General features: G+C 36.1%; 2 protein-coding genes, 1 long non-coding RNA gene and 1 pseudogene across 3 annotated transcripts; 3 read left to right on the forward strand and 1 right to left on the reverse strand.

Annotated features, from left to right (window-relative positions):
• The first annotated feature begins 5,528 nt into the window (after nt 1-5,528).
• Nucleotides 5,529-7,492, forward strand: LOC117932496 (delta(8)-fatty-acid desaturase). Its single transcript, XM_034853763.1, has one exon. It carries the CDS (start codon nt 5,854-5,856, stop codon nt 7,195-7,197), a length of 1,344 nt encoding a protein of 447 aa, XP_034709654.1. The 5' UTR covers nt 5,529-5,853; the 3' UTR covers nt 7,198-7,492.
• Nucleotides 7,493-8,322: 830 nt separating this feature from the next.
• Nucleotides 8,323-9,410, reverse strand: LOC117931861 (annotated as a pseudogene).
• A 4,046-nt stretch (nt 9,411-13,456) lies between these two features.
• LOC117932653 lies at nt 13,457-15,670 on the forward strand. Its single transcript, XM_034853932.1, has 2 exons — nt 13,457-14,016; nt 14,773-15,670. The coding sequence occupies exons 1-2, from the start codon at nt 13,628-13,630 to the stop codon at nt 15,278-15,280; spliced, it is 897 nt and encodes a 298-aa protein (XP_034709823.1). The 5' UTR covers nt 13,457-13,627; the 3' UTR covers nt 15,281-15,670.
• A 928-nt stretch (nt 15,671-16,598) lies between these two features.
• LOC117931553 lies at nt 16,599-18,942 on the forward strand. Its single transcript, XR_004654065.1, has 2 exons — nt 16,599-16,739; nt 18,196-18,942. It is a non-coding gene; the product is annotated as an uncharacterized LOC117931553 (long non-coding RNA).
• Nucleotides 18,943-20,023: the final 1,081 nt, after the last annotated feature.

Raw genomic sequence — 20,023 nt, forward strand, 5'->3', positions numbered from 1 at the left:
GTAGATATGTTTTAAAATCGTAAAGGTCCAAAACCAACAATATCTACATGGTGGGTAATGGATCACTACAGTTACAGAATTGCCTCAAATTTCAATATTTACATCCATTCTTGTGAAACTACTTCAACTCAATCCACAAAATTCTTTAAGTTCATGGGCAATCCAAGAAGTAAGGAGTTCCAAGTAAAGGACAGAAAATTGGACTGGAGGTTGCTTTCTTGCCTATCTTCCTTATTCAAGAATCCATGTTTTTAGAAAGCAGACCATTTCCCAAACCATAATTTGCTTAGAAGAAATGATGATTCTGAATCCCCATTACTCAAAAGCTCAGCTCCTATCTGCCTCTAATTCTCATGACCTTATCAAACAGGCTGTGCCAGGAGCTACCACAGTCCTGATAAGAAGCAAAAGAATTAAATATTGAGGATTGTAACGAATTAAATGCCATTCAATCAACTTGGGCAAGGCCAACGTGGCCAGTCATCCACTTCACCCTGTCCCTTGTGGTGGCATGATGGTGCAACTTCATAGCAGGCAAGGGTGGGTGCAAGTTAATGAGAAAGTAACTAAGTGGACAGAAAGCTCTGCTCTGGGGGGCCCTAAGATATCTGTCCCTCTGTCCCATATCAATTGAGGCACCTACTCAAATGTACAACTACTTTGAAGGCAACAACCACATGAAGAAACCAATGTAATATCACTGAAAAATGACACAAAATTAGCGGGTTTGGATCGAGATTAATTGATTTCCATGTTGTACTTATGTGGACCCTCGATCCATTTTGAGAGGTGATTGATTTGACTCAAATCATATTCTTAATCAAGTTTTGATCATTTCAACGAAAATAAGTCAAACTTTTTATGACATTCGATACTACATTACATAAGCATTTTCTAAAAACCATTATTTAAGTGACTAATTCAGTCTTAGAAGTAATATTATTGTAACCCACAATCACCCATTTAATTATATATATCATTTTATTTGGAAAAATCAAGTCAAAATTGCATTTGGACGATAATTAGGTGAGCCGACTATTCCAAATAATTTAATATAATCCAACCCAAACCAATTCAATAGATTATAATGTTAGGTGATATAAAATTAATGACTTTTTATCTCAACACGATACAAACCCAACAGGAGCCAGCCCAATTGACACCCTATCTAGAAGGTCCAACCGAAGTCACCCAAAACTCTTGGCTGAGATTGAAGATCAAGTCCATGGGACATGAGAGGTATAAACAAAAAAATACCATGTCTCCATCATTGAGAATTCAACCAAACCCCACCACGAGGAGACAAAAAACAGAAGGGCATTCCAATGGCGGTATTAAACCACCATGTGTATGTCATTTTCAGCTATATTACGTACCGACACTTGGGGGGGGGGGGGGGGGGGGGGGGGGGGGGGGGGGGGGGCGCTAAAAGACACAGATTTATTATATCAAACATCGAAGGATGCCAAGAAATTGTTGTGTCCACTTTCCATTGCTCAAGAGGCCGTATATGTTAAGGAAAAACCATTGATTTAAGGCACAGAAAAGGTGGGTGTGAGTGACCTTTAAGCCACTCAGTCTTGTGAATAATCACAAAGCATCATTACCATAGTGTAGGGCCATTGTTTTCTGACATTGTTGGGCACAAATACGCTCCAGATTCTGCACAAAGTTATTCACCCAAGAGCTTTAATACAGTGTCTTTTTACCCTGCTTTTGATTGCAAAGATGTCTCTGGAAAAGCTTGTGAAAAGCACTTGTAGAGGGGTCGGGAGTCTTCTTGAAAAGGGTTAGAAGGGCAAGTCTTATTTGTTATTTATTTTACAAAAATTGGGGTGATGTTTGGAAATTATTTTTTAAAAATGTTTTAAAAAAAATCTTAAAAATGTAAAATGTGGTGTTATTTGAAAACATATTTTAGAACCATTTGATAATGATTTTAAAAAACACTTCCAACATTTTTAACACTTCAAAAAATTTAATATTCAAGTATTAAAAAGATTAGAAATATTTTTTTAGAATCACTATCAAATACATTTTTAATTATTTTAAGTTATTTTTACTTGGTTTTTTTATGGTTGTTTTAAAAAGCACTATAAATAAAAGCGTTTGAAAAAATGATTTTTGAAACTGTTTGATTATTATTTTCTTTCGAAACTGTTTTTAAAAACATTTCTCAAAGCCATGTTTGATAAATTTTGGAAAATAACTTTTAAAAATACAAAGAATCACTTTGAGTGATTTTAAACAATCACTTCATATTTGATATTATATGAAAATTATTTAAAAATTTAAAATTTAATAAGATAAGATAGAATATGTATATTCTAAAATATTATATCTTGATAAAAAATACATATTCTAAAATATCCTTTTAGTGAAATATGATATCTTTATATATTATATCAAATAGACACGATATCTTAAGGTAATATATGTAAGGAGATATTATAAAAATAATTTTTATTTATTAAATATTAGATATATTAGTATTATTTTAATAATTCTTTTTTAGCTACAAATTTAATTTTTTTAATCAAAATTTTTTATTTTACAAAAGAAGTAATATAAAAAATTAAAAATCCATAAAAATAAATTATGATATATGAAATATTTATATTTTATATTTTAGTTTATGATTAAAATATATTCTCATAAAATATTTTATTTTTTAGCAAATGCTCAAAAACTATTTTTTGTTAAAAAAAAAAATTGTCAAATAATTTTTAAATCTAAAAAATAATTCAAAATCAAAATCAAAATATTTTTGGGGTTGATTATTGACTAACTCAAATAATATGTCTTGGCTTCATAAACACTATACTTCTTTGCCAATTTAAAGGCATTATTCATATATTTTCTAATTTAATCATTTTTAGAATCATAGTTTTGTTTTGTTTTGTTTCCTTAAAAGCCATCATGAATATTGAGAAAATTAAGTCCACAGATAATAATATAATATTTTTTCCATTCATAAAAGGAATTTATTACACTCATCCATATATTTTTCCCAATCTAATCATTCTAGCGTTATAGAATTTCTTTCTTTGTCTTTCTTTTATCAAAAAAACTATAATTTTTATTAGGAAAAAATTGATACACATAAATTATAACAAAGTTGAAAAAATTATTTGAATTTTGGTCTTCCACTCGTGTATCTGGAGGGGAGACTCTGATGAAATTTCTAGAAGATGAAAACTTTAGAGATCTGAAGGAGAAGAAAAACTTGCTAGAAGACAAGCAATTCTGCTTATGAGGAGATTATCTTGTGAGTATTTTTTTATCCGTTTTTGTTGAGTATTTATAGTCATTTTTCGTTTCATTTACGGATTCTTAAGATTATTTGATTGTTGGGTGTGGATATCGGAAGTCACACGTTAAGTTGTTGATTATTTTATTCATATTCGAAAAAATTGAATTAATTATTAAGTTTAAAAAATGATTTTTGAATAAAACCAAAACCCGAAACGAGTTAATTTAAAATTAAAATTACATTTTAAGAATAAAAACGAGACAGAATATGAAAATCTTGAAAAACAAATTTAATTTACAAATTAGGACAAAATATTTTAATCGAAGCAAAAATTATTTGATACATTTAAAAAATTCAACCGCATGAACAAAAATATTTTAAGATTAATTTTAATAAATTATAAATAAATAATTTTATTTTGACCTTTATTAATAAAAAATCACATAAAAACAATTTAATATTTCACTAATTTCAAAGTCTAATGCCTCGAATGGGAGCCTATGGGCATCCTATGTGTTCTAGATCCACGGAATGTCCCTCATGTCTCCCTGCCCTCTCTAATAATTTAATACAATCCTTACATATGTTTCTCCATTTTATCATTTTTTTTAAAAAGACATTTTCCCTACTTTTTTTTTTTCTATTCAATTAAAAACCCACAAAAATCATAAATTTAAATAAATGTCGATGATTAAATATTTTGATTTAAGAAAAGCTTAAGAAAGTCCGTGTTTAAATCTAAATAATTGAATAAATGTATGAATAATAAGATCTATTATTAAATAATCTGACTTAAATATATGTATGTATGTATATACATGTATGTTTTTTGATAATTGGTCCGACCTTCATGATACAATTTTGAATAAATTAAATTTAGATCTAAGTAGGTGAGAATATTTTATGTACCATGCATGGTGGGTGGGCAAAAAATTATTATTAAAGTCATGTTTGGATCTGACTTTTTTGTTTAACCCATTAAAGGATTCTTTTAAGGCAAACCCCACAAAATTATTGAAACTTTTAGATTTTAAATTTAGCATATTCCCAAAAAACGTAGGGTGAATATTCCCTTGAAGAGCTGTGATTTTTTCTATTATAAAGTAAAAAATAAAACCACCCATTTCTATTAGAAAATGTCAAAATTAATTTGGATGGTAGGTGTTTGGACTACTAATTTCGAGCTTTATTTAGTGGGTTGCCCTAAATTTATTGGGGTACCCTAAATTAATGGCCATTATATGGGCCAAATGAATAAGACCGTTTTAAGAAAAAGTTAGAAAATAGTTATTAATTAAAATTTAATTATGGCAATTCCACTAATTAAAAAATCCAATTATAGAAAATGATAATTTCTGATTTTAATAATTATTTCCTTTTATTTATTTGATAGATTCTCATATAAATATGGCAAGATTTTAATAAATTTTAATTAATATAAAAAAAATAAAGATTACCATCCATATTTTTAAATATTTTTTTTCAACTAAATGGCCCGGTGCCACACCTTTACAACCATGCACTCGCCACATAGGATTCTTTCTCCTGGAGTGCCAGAGCCACAAACTGTCACCTCTTCACGCGTCCGGACAAAGCGCATTCCCCATAAATATCTCCCATATTCCAATCTGGGCCATTCTCCCCTGCGAACGCGTCCACGGTACCACCATACTCCTCCACGTCCCCGCCGCCGATCTTTACGTTTCTCTTGGGCGACCAACAGGCTGTACGGTCAATGACGTCAATTGGGACCAAATTGAAGGGTACATCAGTAATTCAATCCGCTTTGATGATGTCTCACGCGTTATTCTTATTGACTTGGATGCCACCGCCTCAGCGCATAAAAAATATCTGACACAGTCATTATAACGTGACAGAAAATTAAGTTTATCTCTTATTTAAATTTATTATTAATGACTTTAAATTTTGGCCGTAAATATCTTCTTGGCTTTCATTGTCCACATCATCAGATTTTAAGCCTAATTTGAATTAATTTCTAAAAAAAATATATATCTTATCATCTACAAATTATAGAAATTTGGAATATATTATTTTTATTTTAATAATAATTTTATGATATAAATATTTTGATTTAATAATTAAGATTTTTGACTTTTATTTGGATTTTAAGGGTAAAATAAAAAATAAAAAAATTGCTAATTTGAATTTAGGTTTCAAAATTCCGTAAACTTGGCCATTTTCTTCGTGGACCTGGATGCGACGCAGACATTTCTGTCATTTATATATAGGGCTCTTATTCCCAATCAGAATAAGAAAAAACAAAACCAGATTATCGTAAACCCAGGAAGAGAGAGGATTGGCATAATCCCAGACGAGAGAGAAAAAAAAAAAGGGAGAGAAGGGGAAAAAAAAAATCAAATCAAATCAAAAAATTCCCTGCGTATGGGTTGTTCTTGAGAAAACCCGGAAAAGGGGCATTCTTTGGTTTGGTTTGATTTGAGGATTTTCGTGTTTTTTTTTTTTCATATATGTTTTTTTATTTTTAGAATTGTGAATTCAGATCTATCTGCTAATTCCAATCCGGGATACTGTTATTCCCGCTTTGGATTTTTCCTGTCCTTGATTTTCTTCAAGATTCAATGGCGGGTGAAAGGAAGTACATTTCAGCTGAAGAACTCAAACAGCATGACAAGCCAGGGGATCTGTGGATCTCTATACAGGGTAAGGTTTACAATGTCACGGATTGGTCTAAGGTTCATCCGGGTGGGGATATCCCTCTCCTGAATTTGGCTGGCCAAGATGTTACAGACGCCTTCATTGCATACCATCCAGGTACTGCTTGGCAATATCTTGACAAATTCTTTACTGGGTATTATCTCAAAGACTTCAAAGTCTCGGAGGTGTCCAAAGACTTCAGAAAACTCGCTAATGAATTTTCAAAAATTGGGTTGTTTGAGAAGAAAGGCCATGGAATCCTGTACACCTGTTCCATCATTGGATTCTTGTTCATGGTGTGTATTTATGGTGTTTTGTGTGTTGATAGTTTCTGGGTTCATCTGGGTTGTGCTGCATTACTGGGGTTTCTATGGATTCAGAGTTCTTATCTGGGTCATGATTCTGGGCATTATCAGATAATGTCCAGTCCTGGGTTTAATAAGCTTGCTCAAATGCTTATTGGGAATTGCATAACCGGGATAAGCATTGCGTGGTGGAAGTGGACTCATAATGCCCATCATATAGCTTGTAATAGTCTTGATTATGATCCTGATCTTCAGCATATTCCAGTGTTTGCAGTTTCTTCTAGCTTGTTCGATTCCATAAACTCTGTCTTTTATGGGAGAATATTGAAATTTGATTCTGTTGCTAGGTTTTTTGTGAGTTACCAGCACTGGACCTATTATCCGGTTATGTGTGTGGCAAGGATTAATTTGTTTCTGCAAACATTATTGTTGTTGTTTTCTGGGAGGAATATTCCGGATAGAGCTTTGAATATTATGGGGATTTGCGTGTTTTGGACATGGTACCCTCTTCTTGTTTCTTGTTTGCCCAATTGGGGTGAGAGGGTGATGTTTGTGATTGTGAGCATGGCTGTGACTTCGATTCAACATATTCAATTCACTTTGAACCATTTTTCAGCTAATGTGTATGTTGGGCCGCCTTGTGGGAACGATTGGTTTGAGAAGCAGACTAGTGGGACAATTGATATTTCATGCCCAACTTGGATGGACTGGTTTCATGGTGGTCTGCAGTTTCAGCTTGAGCACCATTTGTTTCCTCGGTTGCCAAGGTGCCATTTGAGGAGCATTTCCCCTGTGGTGAAGGACCTATGCAAGAAGCATAATTTGCCTTATAGGAGTTTATCGTTTTGGGAGGCCAACGTATCGACAATTAGGACGCTAAGAACTGCTGCTCTGCAGGCTCGTGACCTTACCAACCCTGTCCCAAAGAATTTGGTTTGGGAAGCTGCTAATATTCATGGATGAGGTCTCTTGAGGCTTGCCAAGATTTTGCTGTTGCTGTTCTTTAACCCCGACAGGTTTTCCCTTTCATGGATGACTTTTTTTATTTTCTTGTCTTGGGCCCTTCAGACTTAAGATTGTTTTTCTTATAAGTGACTTCTTGGTCTCATTATGCTGTTATATTTGACCTTTTTGGTTCATTCCTGATTGGAATATTGTTCCTTATTATATTTTCTTCCATTTGGCAGAACAGAGTGTTTGACATGGATTCATATATGATCTTGTTTGATTTTAATATAGTCATCATTTCAATTACAAATATTTTCTCTATTCATCAATTGCAGTGCAGAATTTTTTATCTCAGTTATTTTAGTGTAGATGAAAAGAACTTGAAGTTTCTCTTCTTACTCTGAAAGTAGGAGTACCGACAATTACCCATCAGTCCATGTGAAAGGTTGTGGGAGTGAAAAAAATAAAGGAAGACGAAAACAAAAGCAACCCTTGAACATGATATAAATATATTTACTCAAATGCTTGTATGCATAGTATCTATCCAAAAAAAAAAAAAAAATGCTTGTATGCATAGTTCTATAAAGCTATTTACTAAAATTTTATTTTATTAGAATGCATAGATAGTGTAGAGACTGTCTAAAGATTTATTTGCAAGATCAATGTCAATAGGCAGACAAAATCATTGGGATGGATGCCCAAAACCATTTGCAACATTGAATTTGCTTCCACACAGTTTCGAGACTTTGTAGGCCACTTGTTGATGTTTGTTCTTTTCGGTTAAAAGTATCTTGTAGCTTGGCATGTGAATTCTTTTCTTTTGTGTCTGCTACATTAAGGAATTTTTGTAGTCAAAAGACCCAAAAGCATAACACAGCCAGGACAAATGGGACAAAGGTATAAACATGCCAAGTGGTTATTTCGGCTTCAAATCGACTTTTTACTAGTTGGGAAATAAATGGCCAAATGAGCGTTCAAACAATGAAACCTAGGTACGACTCTGTTAGTCTCATCTTGAAACTTAATACAAATGCTCCCTAATACAAAGGCTTTTACTTGTATGATTTGCAGCCATACCCTTCTCCAAATTCTTACCATTTTTCTATTAAGATGGTTCAAACAGTTGAAAATAGGTGAACATGATATTAATAGTAATTAATGTGCTATGGAGAATACATTATGAAGATATGGAAACTCAGCAAATATGGAATTGACATCGAGATGCTAGAGTGTCCCAGGTTTTAGACATGGCTCTTGATGGCAGAACTATAACCAGTTTGCTCATCGTAGTACTTGGACCACAGTATAACACCGCCATACTTGGCAGAATCATTGATGGCTGGAAGCACAGTCGATATGAGATCACCTACTGGAATGAAGCCACTTCCTGCTGCATCAGGAGCTGCAGGCAGGCCAAGGAAAATCATGGTGGGTCCATGCATCTTCGAGGTTGCCAGCATTCCCAGGAGTGTACTGACAATGAGGATTGTTGTGTAGAATTGAACCCAAACATAATCGAAAAGGCCTGTCTTTAGGGCACCTCCTACCCAAGCATCAGGAAATAGACATTGGGGAGCTGCAGTTAAATACACCTTGTTGCCTCACTTGCTGTATCCAGAAAGGCACTTAGCAAGATCATCCCAATGTTGGCTTGTTCCTCCTTTGATGTCAAGGTAATTCCATCCAAAACAGCTGGACCAAGTGAACGAGAAGCCGAATGACCCCCCAAGAAGTTGTTCCAGAGGTAAGTCGCGACTTGCCTAGCATCTTCCTTGGAGGTAAAGGTAGTAGCTCCCAGCTCCTCCCCCAATAGAGAGCATCACCTTGATGCCTTGCTTGACATGACTTTACGTCCAAGCTTAAGCCAGTGCAATCATTACTGTGTGGATCACAATGACCAGCAAGGTTGATCATTGGAGTCTGTCCATTGCCAAAAGTTGGTAGAAAGGCCATGTTCACAAAATCATAGTTCCCACTGGCACAAGCCTCTGCCAGGGTTCCCTCATTTCCATTCTGACCCCAGTAGATGGCAATTCCTCCCGCTTCGGTACCCACCACTAGTATTAACACTACAATGGAGAGAAAAGCTAGCAGAACCGACGCCTTGAACGCCATTCTAACTGGTTCTGCTTTCCTTTGATTCTCCCCCTAGTATACTACTGTTCTAGTTATGTTTTTGCTCTGCATTGTTAACAAACCATCCCTTTTATAAGTAGACGATGATCCATCAACAATAGCTAGTGTTTTGTACTTACCCGATTGAATGAGCGTGGTTGAATCGTTACTTCCATCTTGCTGATCTTAACTTCGAACTATTCAGCCGTAATGCTGATGCTGATGTTGATGCTTCATCTTATGAGATTGCTCTGTCTTTTAGCTTTTGTCCAGTTCGTGCTGAGCCAACAATAATCTTGTTCCCTGTCTTGAACTCTCTAAATGTTTGTGTATAGTTGCTATCAAATGTGACTCATTACCTGGAGAAGAGAAATCCTTTTTGAGCCCTAGACTTTGACATGAACTGATTCTTCTTTTGTCTGCTCTGTCTTGCTCTTCCTCTGTTTTGTGAATGAATTCAATGAGTCTGGTAACAAATAATTCGACCCAGTCCCTCCTGAAACAAGAACCAATGATTTCATTTATCTGCTCATGCTGGGCTGCCTGTCATTCATCAATTTAGCTATATTTCTTTCATTTTTTCAAGCTTTGGTTTAGGCTTATGATCCGGGTTGCCTTGTATTTTTCCACAAACAGAGCAACTTCCAACTCAATTTCAAGGGCATTGGAATGCAGAAACTAATAAATCAGTCCCGCCCGTTTAAAATAGTCCGGCCCAATGCATGATTGGCCGGCCCTGTACTTTGCTTTGAGTCCAAGCCCAGTTGGGTTAGCCTGCACTGGAGATTCTCCTCCTGGAATAGGCCCAAGATAAGGCACGCTGTACCACATAAGAACTAGCCCAACTTAGACACTCAATTTCATGGTTGTTTGATTTGAGTTCAAAAGTGAGTTTTTCATGTTCGAGAAGTCAATCCAAACAAGGCCTAAATAACGATTATTTGTTACCATCACTTCAAAAATGATTTATATTCTTAACACCAAATTTATCCTAAAAATTCTAAACATTAAATACATGTAATTTGAAATAAACAAGATGGATTGAAGTCCTGCAGGCCCAAAATAAGCTAGTCCTATCTTTAAGGGGCCCAAATTGCTTGAAGTAAACGGGTTTGGATGGAAGCTTTATGGGCCCTATCCGGCCCAATTGTAAGAGTTATTTATGGGTGGGTTTATTCTTTAATTGCAATATTCATCATAATTTTGAAGTCCTTATAGTTTGCATAATTGCTATGAAGGGTAGAACAAGTTTCTAAATTGCTCACTTATGTAAGCACATTTTATGAGCCAAAAATACCCAAAATATCCTTAAAAAAGGATTTTTTTTAAAATACACATGGAGATGGTTGATATGGAAATTATTTAATGGGAAAAACTCCAATTGTAATTTTAAAATTCGAAATCTCTAAAATCTTGAAATATTGGTTGTCACCTTAAAAGTAAAATTTAAAATAAAGTTTACTTTTGCTACCATACATTTTAAAATTTTTAAAAACTAAGGTCTCTTTTAAATATATTTATTGTTTTTTATTTTAAAAAAATAGAAAGTATTAATCATTTTTATAATTTAAAAAATAAAAATTCTTATATGAAGAATGTTGGCTTGTGTTATATCCTTAAAAATTACTTTCAAAAAATTTTAAAATGTGAAATAGTAAAAATATTTTAATGCCTCATTTAAAAAAATAATTAAAATCATTACCTTTTTAATGCAAGCCTATAATAGATACTGTTATTTTTAATTTTCAAATTTTATCTTAAAATAAAATTAAAACAATCTATTTTTATATTTATCAAATGGGACAACTCATATATATATAAATTTTTTTCCTTCCACTAAAGAGAAAAGTTGCAGAATAAATTAAAGATGGACAAAAACGGGAGCTTTATGAGTTCTTTGTTGGTAATGTAGCACAAATTCAAAGATCACTAGGAGACTACTGTTAGCCCCTTATCCTCTTGACCCAATGTTGGAGGAAAGGACCTCCATGGTAGGCCTTGCACTCATGGGAGCCTAAATGGAAAGCAATGATGGTCTAGAGATTTGGGGGTTCAAACTCTGGGAGTTAAAATGAAGAGGTCATGTGCGAGCCAGACACACAATGCGCGCGCACCATGGGCGAGCCAGACATGCACTGCATGCGCATCTGACAAGCACCGCACACGCACCAAGCAGACACCGCGCACACACCAGATAGGCACAATGTGCGCGTCAGGCAGGCACCGCGCTCGCACCAGGCATAGGTGGGCTATGGAGTTGGTGCATATGGAAGGTGAGGTTTATTTTAGAATATAATTTATAATTATTTAAATATTTCATTATGTCTCCTCAAGCATATATGATGTATCCTCCAGACATCTTGAGAATGACCCGTATTACTTTTTAAGAGGAGGATAAGTGACTCAAGGGAGTACCAAGGGAAGACCTTGACCGCACCAAGGAGGCACCATAACATAGCCTTGGGCGTGCCTAGGACACACAGACGACACTCAAGCACACACACATGGGCTTCACGACATGTGTGATGTGCACCCCGTGACCACAAAGACATGGGGTCTGGTGCGACCCACTCCTCCTCGTGCTAGCACAAGGGTGCCTAAGCCTTGTGCAATGAGTCAGCTAGAGAAGCCATGGGCGCAACGCCATGGTTCGATGGGGCACTAGGATGTGCGGCTTACTTGGACCCATGATGCTTACGCATGGCACAGGGGCGCAATGCCCTATGCACCAAGAGGGAACAGCCATGAACGCAATGCCATGGCTCGTTGCTGTTGAGCTTGACTTGACAGTGGAAGCTAGCAACATGCCCAGGACATGGGCACCTCAACATGGCATGGGTTCACACATCAGTGTGGGAAAGGCACAATGAATGCACCAGACACTTGGGCAGCTGGTTGGTGCATGCTACTGGTTCAAAAGGCCTTGATCAGAGACATGTTGGTGGGCACCCGTTCACAAGAGGTATTTTATGGGGAGGAGGCAGCTTGTTAGGGGAACTCATCAGTAGCTTGATGGAAAAGGCTTGAGGGGATGGCAGCTAGCTAATGACAACTAGCTAGTGATCAGGACAACATTCAGCTACAAGGGACTGGCAGATGGTTGTGGTGTTGATGGTTGGTGCGAAGAGACACCTTGGACTGAATGAGTGTCTCCAGCTGGGTGGTTATGCAAGCAGTTATGGGAGGTTGGGGCAGTTGCATAACCACTAGACAGGCTCCTTAGTTTTTAAATTCATTGTAAACTGCAGGCTGAGTCTTTTAAAAGGGTCTCCTACATCTCTGAGACATAGCATGAGAGCATAGAGAATGTTTCTGAATGCTTAAGGGTTCTAAGCATTGTACTTTGACTCAGGTCAGGTGTTAAGACACTTTGGGAAGACAATTTTGTATCTTGTAGAGTTGAATAATACAAGTTGGGAAGGGTGTTCCTGTAATCGTGTGGTTGCCTGTTACTTTGCTTTTTTAAGGGTTGAGAAGAAAGGTTGGCTAAGGAAGGGTCCTTAACACCGCACACTTAGTGAAAAAAATTAGGTTGATATTTAAGGGTGTGACAACTACTAAGTGGGTTAAAATGATCTACAACAATTACAAGGTATGACAATTGTAGTCAAACTTACAAGGTTTGAGATGATGAATGCAAGGATTTCAAAAGGATTAAGATGAGAAAGGGGAATGGGTTGACTAGGTAGCTGAAATGGCACTTGATAAGGATATTTTAGTAATTATGTAAAATATGTGTCCTTTAATATAATTATTAGGCTCATCTACCCTTTTATTGTAATTGTCACTTAAATTTGTTATTAATATTTTAAAAATAAATAATTTTAAGTTTAATATTATATATAGAAGTACTTAAAAATATTTTTAAATTTTAAGAATATATAAATTATATATTTCATCATGCTTGAATAATGGAATCAAGATTGGAAATATACTGTTTTGGAGAAAAGAAAAGTTGGGTGGAAAATGTTCTCTCTTGCATATACCGTTCGATCGACAGAACATTCTTTCAAAAGACAAAAATGAGACGGCTCGGATCAATGGGCTCGACGCGTAAACATACACTTTTAGGAAGATACGTGCGCTGCCCAACAGCCAATCACATTTTTTTCTCTATTAATCACCCGATAATTTGAATTCTCATGAATTATCCAAACACAACTTATCCAGACGTATCTTCCAATTTCCCTTCCATATTTTCCGGTTGGGGCCATAAAATCTCTGCAGATTTTTCCTGACAAGTTTCTCGCCAAAAATGTCCTTTTCCGGATCAACTTCTCCCTGATCCGCAGCTTCTTCTTCCCTAAACCTCACCGGAATCTGACTTCCGATGGCCGTTCTCATCCATTCTCCGGAAGTTTCATCCATTTCCGGCCGCCTCCGCGGCGAGACTTCGGGGAGGATTGTCACCAATCCTAGCCACAGAGCTCTCAAAAGCGTCGCAAATTTGAAGCGCTATGAGAAAGGCGGTGGTAGGGGTAGGGTTAGAATTGGGGTTCGTTCGAGCATCAAGGAGTCGGAGGTTAGGGTTTCCGATTTGGAGCAGAGCGCGGGTCTGTACGGACAGTTCTCAGCTCCAGTGAAGCCAGGATCGTCGAAGCAGAGCAAAGAGGATGAAGAGAAGCAGAATTACTACGTGAATACCGGGTATGCGATTCGGACTCTAAGAGAGGAATTTCCGGAGCTATTCTATAGGGAGCTCAGTTTCGATATCTACAGGTTTGAACGCAATTTCTTAATTTTATTATTGTGGACTTTGGATTTATGATCCGTTTGGTTTCCTTAAAAAGCAAAGAAAATTTGGAATCCTTATATGTTATGTTTTGATTTCTGTTCTAGGTTACTTGCGAAAGTATTTACATTTAAATTTTAGCATCTTTGCTTTCCTACATTTTCTCAGCAACCAACCAGATGATTAACCTTGAATTCAGTTAATTCAGTATAGAGAACTTTTGTTCATGATTATTTCCAATTCTTTTAATTCACCATGTTTTTTTCTCCTGATTAATTCTAATAGATACTAAATCCTGTGCCTTTTCTCACTGTTTTCATGATCTTTATGCAACTTCTATGTCCAGAAAAAAAAGGGTACAGACTCAAACAATTCCCGTCTCTTGTTCTTCATGATTGTTTCCTACATCATTTGGTTAAAGATCACTTTCGTTGTCAGACCAAAAATCAATCTGCTGAATGCTAAAGCTAAGTCCAAAGTAGGAGTGCCATTGTGAAATTCTCAGTGGGTAACATAAGATTCTTTTGAGTTCGTTAAGCTTCTTCTGATACACACAAAGGATAATGAATTCAGGCGTCTTGTGCTCATTGTGACACATAGTCTAGTTGGGAATCAAATTCATTTTTCTATTGGCAGATATGTCTCTTTATTTGTTTCCCTATGACACTGCATGATTATATAGAATGATGCCCTTTTCATTCCATGGCATTGGATGCTAATCTGGTATGTTGTATTATTCTTAGGGATGACATTGTTTTCAAAGATCCCCTCAACACTTTTGTGGGTGTCGAGAATTATAAGTCAATCTTCTGGGGGCTTCGATTCCATGGAAAGATATTCTTCAAGGCATTATGGGTCGACCTTATCAGTGTTTCACAGCCTGTGGAGAATGTCATAATGGTTCGCTGGACTGTCCATGGCATCCCACGAGTCCTATGGGAGAGTCACAGCAGATTTGATGGCACATCTGAATACAAACTCGATAAGAATGGAAAAATCTTTGAGCACAGAGTTGACAACATCGCCCTCAACTCACACCCCAAGTTTCGTGTCCTGGCCGTGGAGGAACTAATCCAAGCTCTCGGCTGCCTATCAACTCCCAAACCAACCTACTTTGAGATTTTGCCCTCTTCCATCATAGACTTCACGCCACCACCACCGGAACTCACTAGGATGACATTCTGCATGGCTTCAACCCTTGCGGTTTCTGGCGGATATGAAGAAGAAGCAGAAACTCCAAATGAACCATAACGTTTGCTGCTCTTCTTTCCAAATTTTGGTACATATTGTGGTCTGTTGCAGCAAATAATGAGCTTCCAGCACCCAAGTTAGATCCAGATGGTAGGCCTTCTGGCCCGGTCCTAATGGTGAATACCCAAAATCTAATACAAGGTTGGAGTCCTTTTTCCCACAACCCAGTTGACTATAATGCTTAGCTCTCATCTTCAACCTCCCACTTATACTGTATAAGGATAAAGATTGTATACTATGCATACCAGGAGTGAAGTATATAGCTTTGGTGTGTTGTTAGAGAGCAATGTTGTGTACTCTGTACTTTGTCAAATATTGTATAGCAGTGGCTGCATGTGTAGAGAGCATATTCCTTGGGCGATTTCTCTTTGTGCAGAAGAATTGCACCTTTGAATCATTTTTAGTTATTTAATTTTTATTTCTATGAAAAAAAAAAAGGTGAAAGGGATTTTAAGTCTTTGGGAACTTCTTAAAGAGGAAAGTAGATTTAATTTTTATTTCTATGAAAAAAAAAAGGTGAAAGGAATTTTAAGTCTTTGGGAACTTCTTAAAGAGGAAAGTAGATTTAATTTTTAATAAAAGTATTTTTTAAATATTATATTTTAAAAAAAATCGATGCAACAAATAGTAAAAATTAAAGGCCGTTTCAAACAAACTTGAGTGAAAAATGAAGTTATTTATAATCATAATTATTTAAAATTTATATATTTAAGATTTTTAATTTATGTATTAAAATACTTTTCCTTAGACTTTCGAATTTAAAAGTTTTTGTTTCTATTCTAGACCATAGAACTACCTAGCATGAAATTTTACCAAAAGTTAATATCTTAAATTATTTACAAAGATCACCTAAAATTCCAACTATAAAAATAGATCTATTAAATGAAGAAAAATTTACTAACTTTGTGATGCAACTATCTTACAAATTTTATACGACTAACATCTGCAAGTTTTCGTTATAGGTCCTTAAGCATTAATGTGATATCCCACATCGGATAGAAGGGAAAACTTCTGACGCTATATAAGTATAAACTCTTTATAATCCTGTAAACACATTTTTAAGTCGTGATGACTCATTTTTGTCTAAAACAAATAATATCTACACAGTTGGGAGGTTACAATTAAAGCCTAAACCCCACCCATATGAATAGGATTTGAACCCTTCTAAAGTCATGTTTGAGAAGATTTTTTTTTTTTCAATAATAACTTTTGTGCTTGTTTGAAATTGCTTGGGCTTAGGGCCGTATCTCGACTGAGAAATAAATTTTTTTCGTCTGGGATAAAAGGCTTTCTGGGCCGAGCTAAGGCAGCCCGATCCGCGTGAGCCCAAGATAAGAGGGCTCGACTCTCGGGTCCTGGTCTGGCCCCTTTTTATATTAAGTTACTAATGACCTTTGCTTTGTCTGAATGGCCCACACACGCCCATCTTATCTTCTGGAGTCAGACTCTCTCCCTGGAGGTAAAGGTCTCACTCTCCTCCTCCTTACAATGCCATTTTTTTATGAGTTTGATTTTGCTTTAATGATGTCACTTTTCAGCAATTTTTTTACAAGTGGGGTTGGTTGAGAATCCTGATATTGGAGCTCCATCCATGAATTTTATTGCATAAAAACGATGGATTCGTAGCACTTTGAAAAGTGGTAACAGCATGGCCAAAACCACCCAAAAAAAGCTTAGAATCTCCCACTGGGTCGTCTCAACTTTGTTCTTAACGCAATATTTCATGTGTTAAAAATATTAAGAATTTCATTTTCCCTAAGGTTCATATCAGCAGTGTTTTACCGATTCAATTTTTCTTCTGTTGCTAAAAACATAAGCAGGCTGCAGGATACAGTTTTAGCAGCTTTTACAACTTCTATTCTCTTTCATATTCCTATGTTACTTGGTGGGATTAATGACTTGACCTTAATCTCATGGAGTTGATAGAAGTTTTGTGTTGAGGGCCATTTTTGAGGTTTTTTACTTCTGAATATCTTCTTCTTTAAAGTGGTTTTCTGTTTGAGTTGATTGAGATTGTTGGTGAAACAAATAAGTGGCTCACTCCTATTTTGAATCTTGTTGGTTTTGTGGGTGTTGCTCAGGCGGCTCCATGGTTGACCTATTTACAACCTTATCTTTTTTGCTTGGCTCCTAAGAAACTGCAAAAATTACCCTTTGAAAAAAAAAACCTTCACTCCTTTGCAGCATATTGACCAAAATGAAGGAAATTTTTGGACTTCCATTTTTGTGGGCTTGTTGTGTGGGCCACTTTTTCTAGTTGTGTTAGAAATGAAAATATTAGGGTTTTGTGTATAGCGTGGGAAGAAAATGCAAATTTTGTTCAGGCATTGGTTTTGTGGTAGCCTTTGTGTTTGGATTTTTCAGAAACATTGTTCTGTTTTTTCCTTTACCATTTCAGAGATTTGGCCAGGGCTGATCATGCTAGTTTCAATGCTCTCTTTTGCTGACTAAATACCCCATATCTGTGTGTGTGAATTAGTACAAAGGGAAATAAACTCATAGACTTCTACAATATAAATTTCTTCCACTGGATCACCTGAATCATATTCCAATGAATATACTATCTACCTCATGACAATCCTGCAGCGGCTCGGGATTAAGGAAAGTGATTAAGAGTGGTTGAATTAACGGTTGACAGGAAGTGGTCAGTACTGGGGATGGCAATGAACTCTTTTCCAGACACCTCTCCTTAAAACTATCTGGGTGCCTATTGCTCTTTCCTGACATGCAGGCCTCAAATAGTTTAAGTTATCTCCTATTCAGCTTATGTGAAAAACTTTCTTATATTGTTTATGATTGGACTTGAATTTGAAGTTCAATGGTATGCCCACTCTTAATCTTTTCATACCCCTGTCTTTTGCCTTAATTTGTCAAGTAATGGTGATTATGCATATGTTTTTTGTCCCCTGTTGCAGTTTAATCCAAGGAAGGGGGAAAGGTTGAGCAGGCAAAGCCATGGAACCAAGCCGCGATCATATTAAACAGAAGATAGAAAAGATGAGGACAATAAACTATAAGCAAGAAAAACGCATAAATTACTTTGAAAAAAGTGCTTACCGCATTACAAGTTTCTACTTCATCTTTCAAGGAATGATCTTCATTTCCATCTCCAAACGTTCATCATCCCTCCCTTGTTACCACTGGTGGATCCCTTTCACTCTGTCCCTCCTCTCCTCTACCATCTATGGTCTCACATTCTTCTCCACCCTCACCAATTGCATCCAAACCTTATATCACCTCGACTTGAACAGGCTGGAACTTGAGTTGATGATACAACAACTGCACATGGGGGAGCAGCAAGGTAATCAGATGACCCAAGATCAGTTGAAGCCTGATAAAGTTCAGTGGTTGCGACGCTATGCGCTTGTTTACCTAGTAGTTCTAGTCATGCTTGCCTTTGCAGGCATAATGCTATATGCATGTCACTCCTTTCTCTGCAACAAGTAATGGCAATTCCCAGCAGTAATATTCAGATTTGATGAATAGAGAAGAATCCCGTTTGTTGTTTGGTTGTTTTAAGTATAGAGTTTGTGTAAATCATCTGCACCTGGGCTCTGATACATTGCCTTATTGTTAATATTGGTAGATCCTGTGAGTTCTACTAGTGAATGTGAGCATGTACTATGAATAAAGTGAGTCTCATGTTGTGATTTTGTGGTTTCCCGTTGGTTTGTAGTTTTGGGAAGGTATTTGTGTTTGTGGTAGTCACTTGCTTTCATGGTGGGGACTTTTGATGCTTCAATGATAAATTATTGTTTGGTTCTAAAGTTTAAGTCATTAGAGAATGTATCTATTAGGGTTTTTGGTAAGATGGTCAAAGACCAATCCAAGAATTGGTATTGGAGTCAAAGTCACAGGTCTGAGCCGCAAGAGCCTCATGTCAAGGGTCACCCACATTAAACCTTGATTGATTTTTGGATGAGATGATTCAAAACTTAGAGGAATGTATGGATTTTGATTCAATTCTTAGAAAATGGGGCAAAGTAAAGTGGTTGAAATCTAAAACAAACAATCAAGTTAGTTAGATGTGCCATTGAACAGTAATTTTACCATATGTTTCACTCATATTTGTGGTCTTGGTGTATGAAAGGCCATGTGATAATCCTACCTATTGTTGGAAAGTGTTCCAAATTTTTAATTAGTATAAATTCCTTTTTGTAAAAAAATATTTTATAAAATATATATTATTGTAATATTAAATTTTCTTATAAAATAAGAAAAGTTGTGATGTCCCACATCGGATAGGGGAGAATGTTCCTGGTGCTATATATATGTAGAGACTCCTCTTAACCAAGTAGACGTGTTTTAAAGCCGTGAGGGCCCTCTTGGACCCAAAGTTGTGATGTCCCACATCGGACTGAAGCCTTATCTGAAGAATAAGATATCAATTCTGAAACTTAGTGTTTATTCAGAGGTGGTAGACAGAGCCCTTATTGCAAGAAGAATAATGAAGAGTTTCACCAGTATAGAGAACAACAAAGGAAGAGGAATAGAAATGATGGTGCTCATGGTAACCAAGCACAGACAAGGTCTGCTCCAAGTAGAAATCAGAATAAAGGAAAAACGACACAAAATTTAAATGGGATTTGTCTTACTTGTGACAAGAAGCATGGGGGTAGGCCATGCTATAGAGAGACAAGAGTTTGCTTTGGTTGTGGAAAACAGGGACATATGGTTCGGGATTGTCCAGAGAGTAGGAAGTTTGTATTTGGGAAGCCTAAGGAGGAGAATAAAAAGGATAGA

This window comes from Vitis riparia, chromosome 15, assembly GCF_004353265.1.
Source record: "Vitis riparia cultivar Riparia Gloire de Montpellier isolate 1030 chromosome 15, EGFV_Vit.rip_1.0, whole genome shotgun sequence".
In the NCBI taxonomy this organism is placed as follows: domain Eukaryota; kingdom Viridiplantae; phylum Streptophyta; class Magnoliopsida; order Vitales; family Vitaceae; genus Vitis; species Vitis riparia.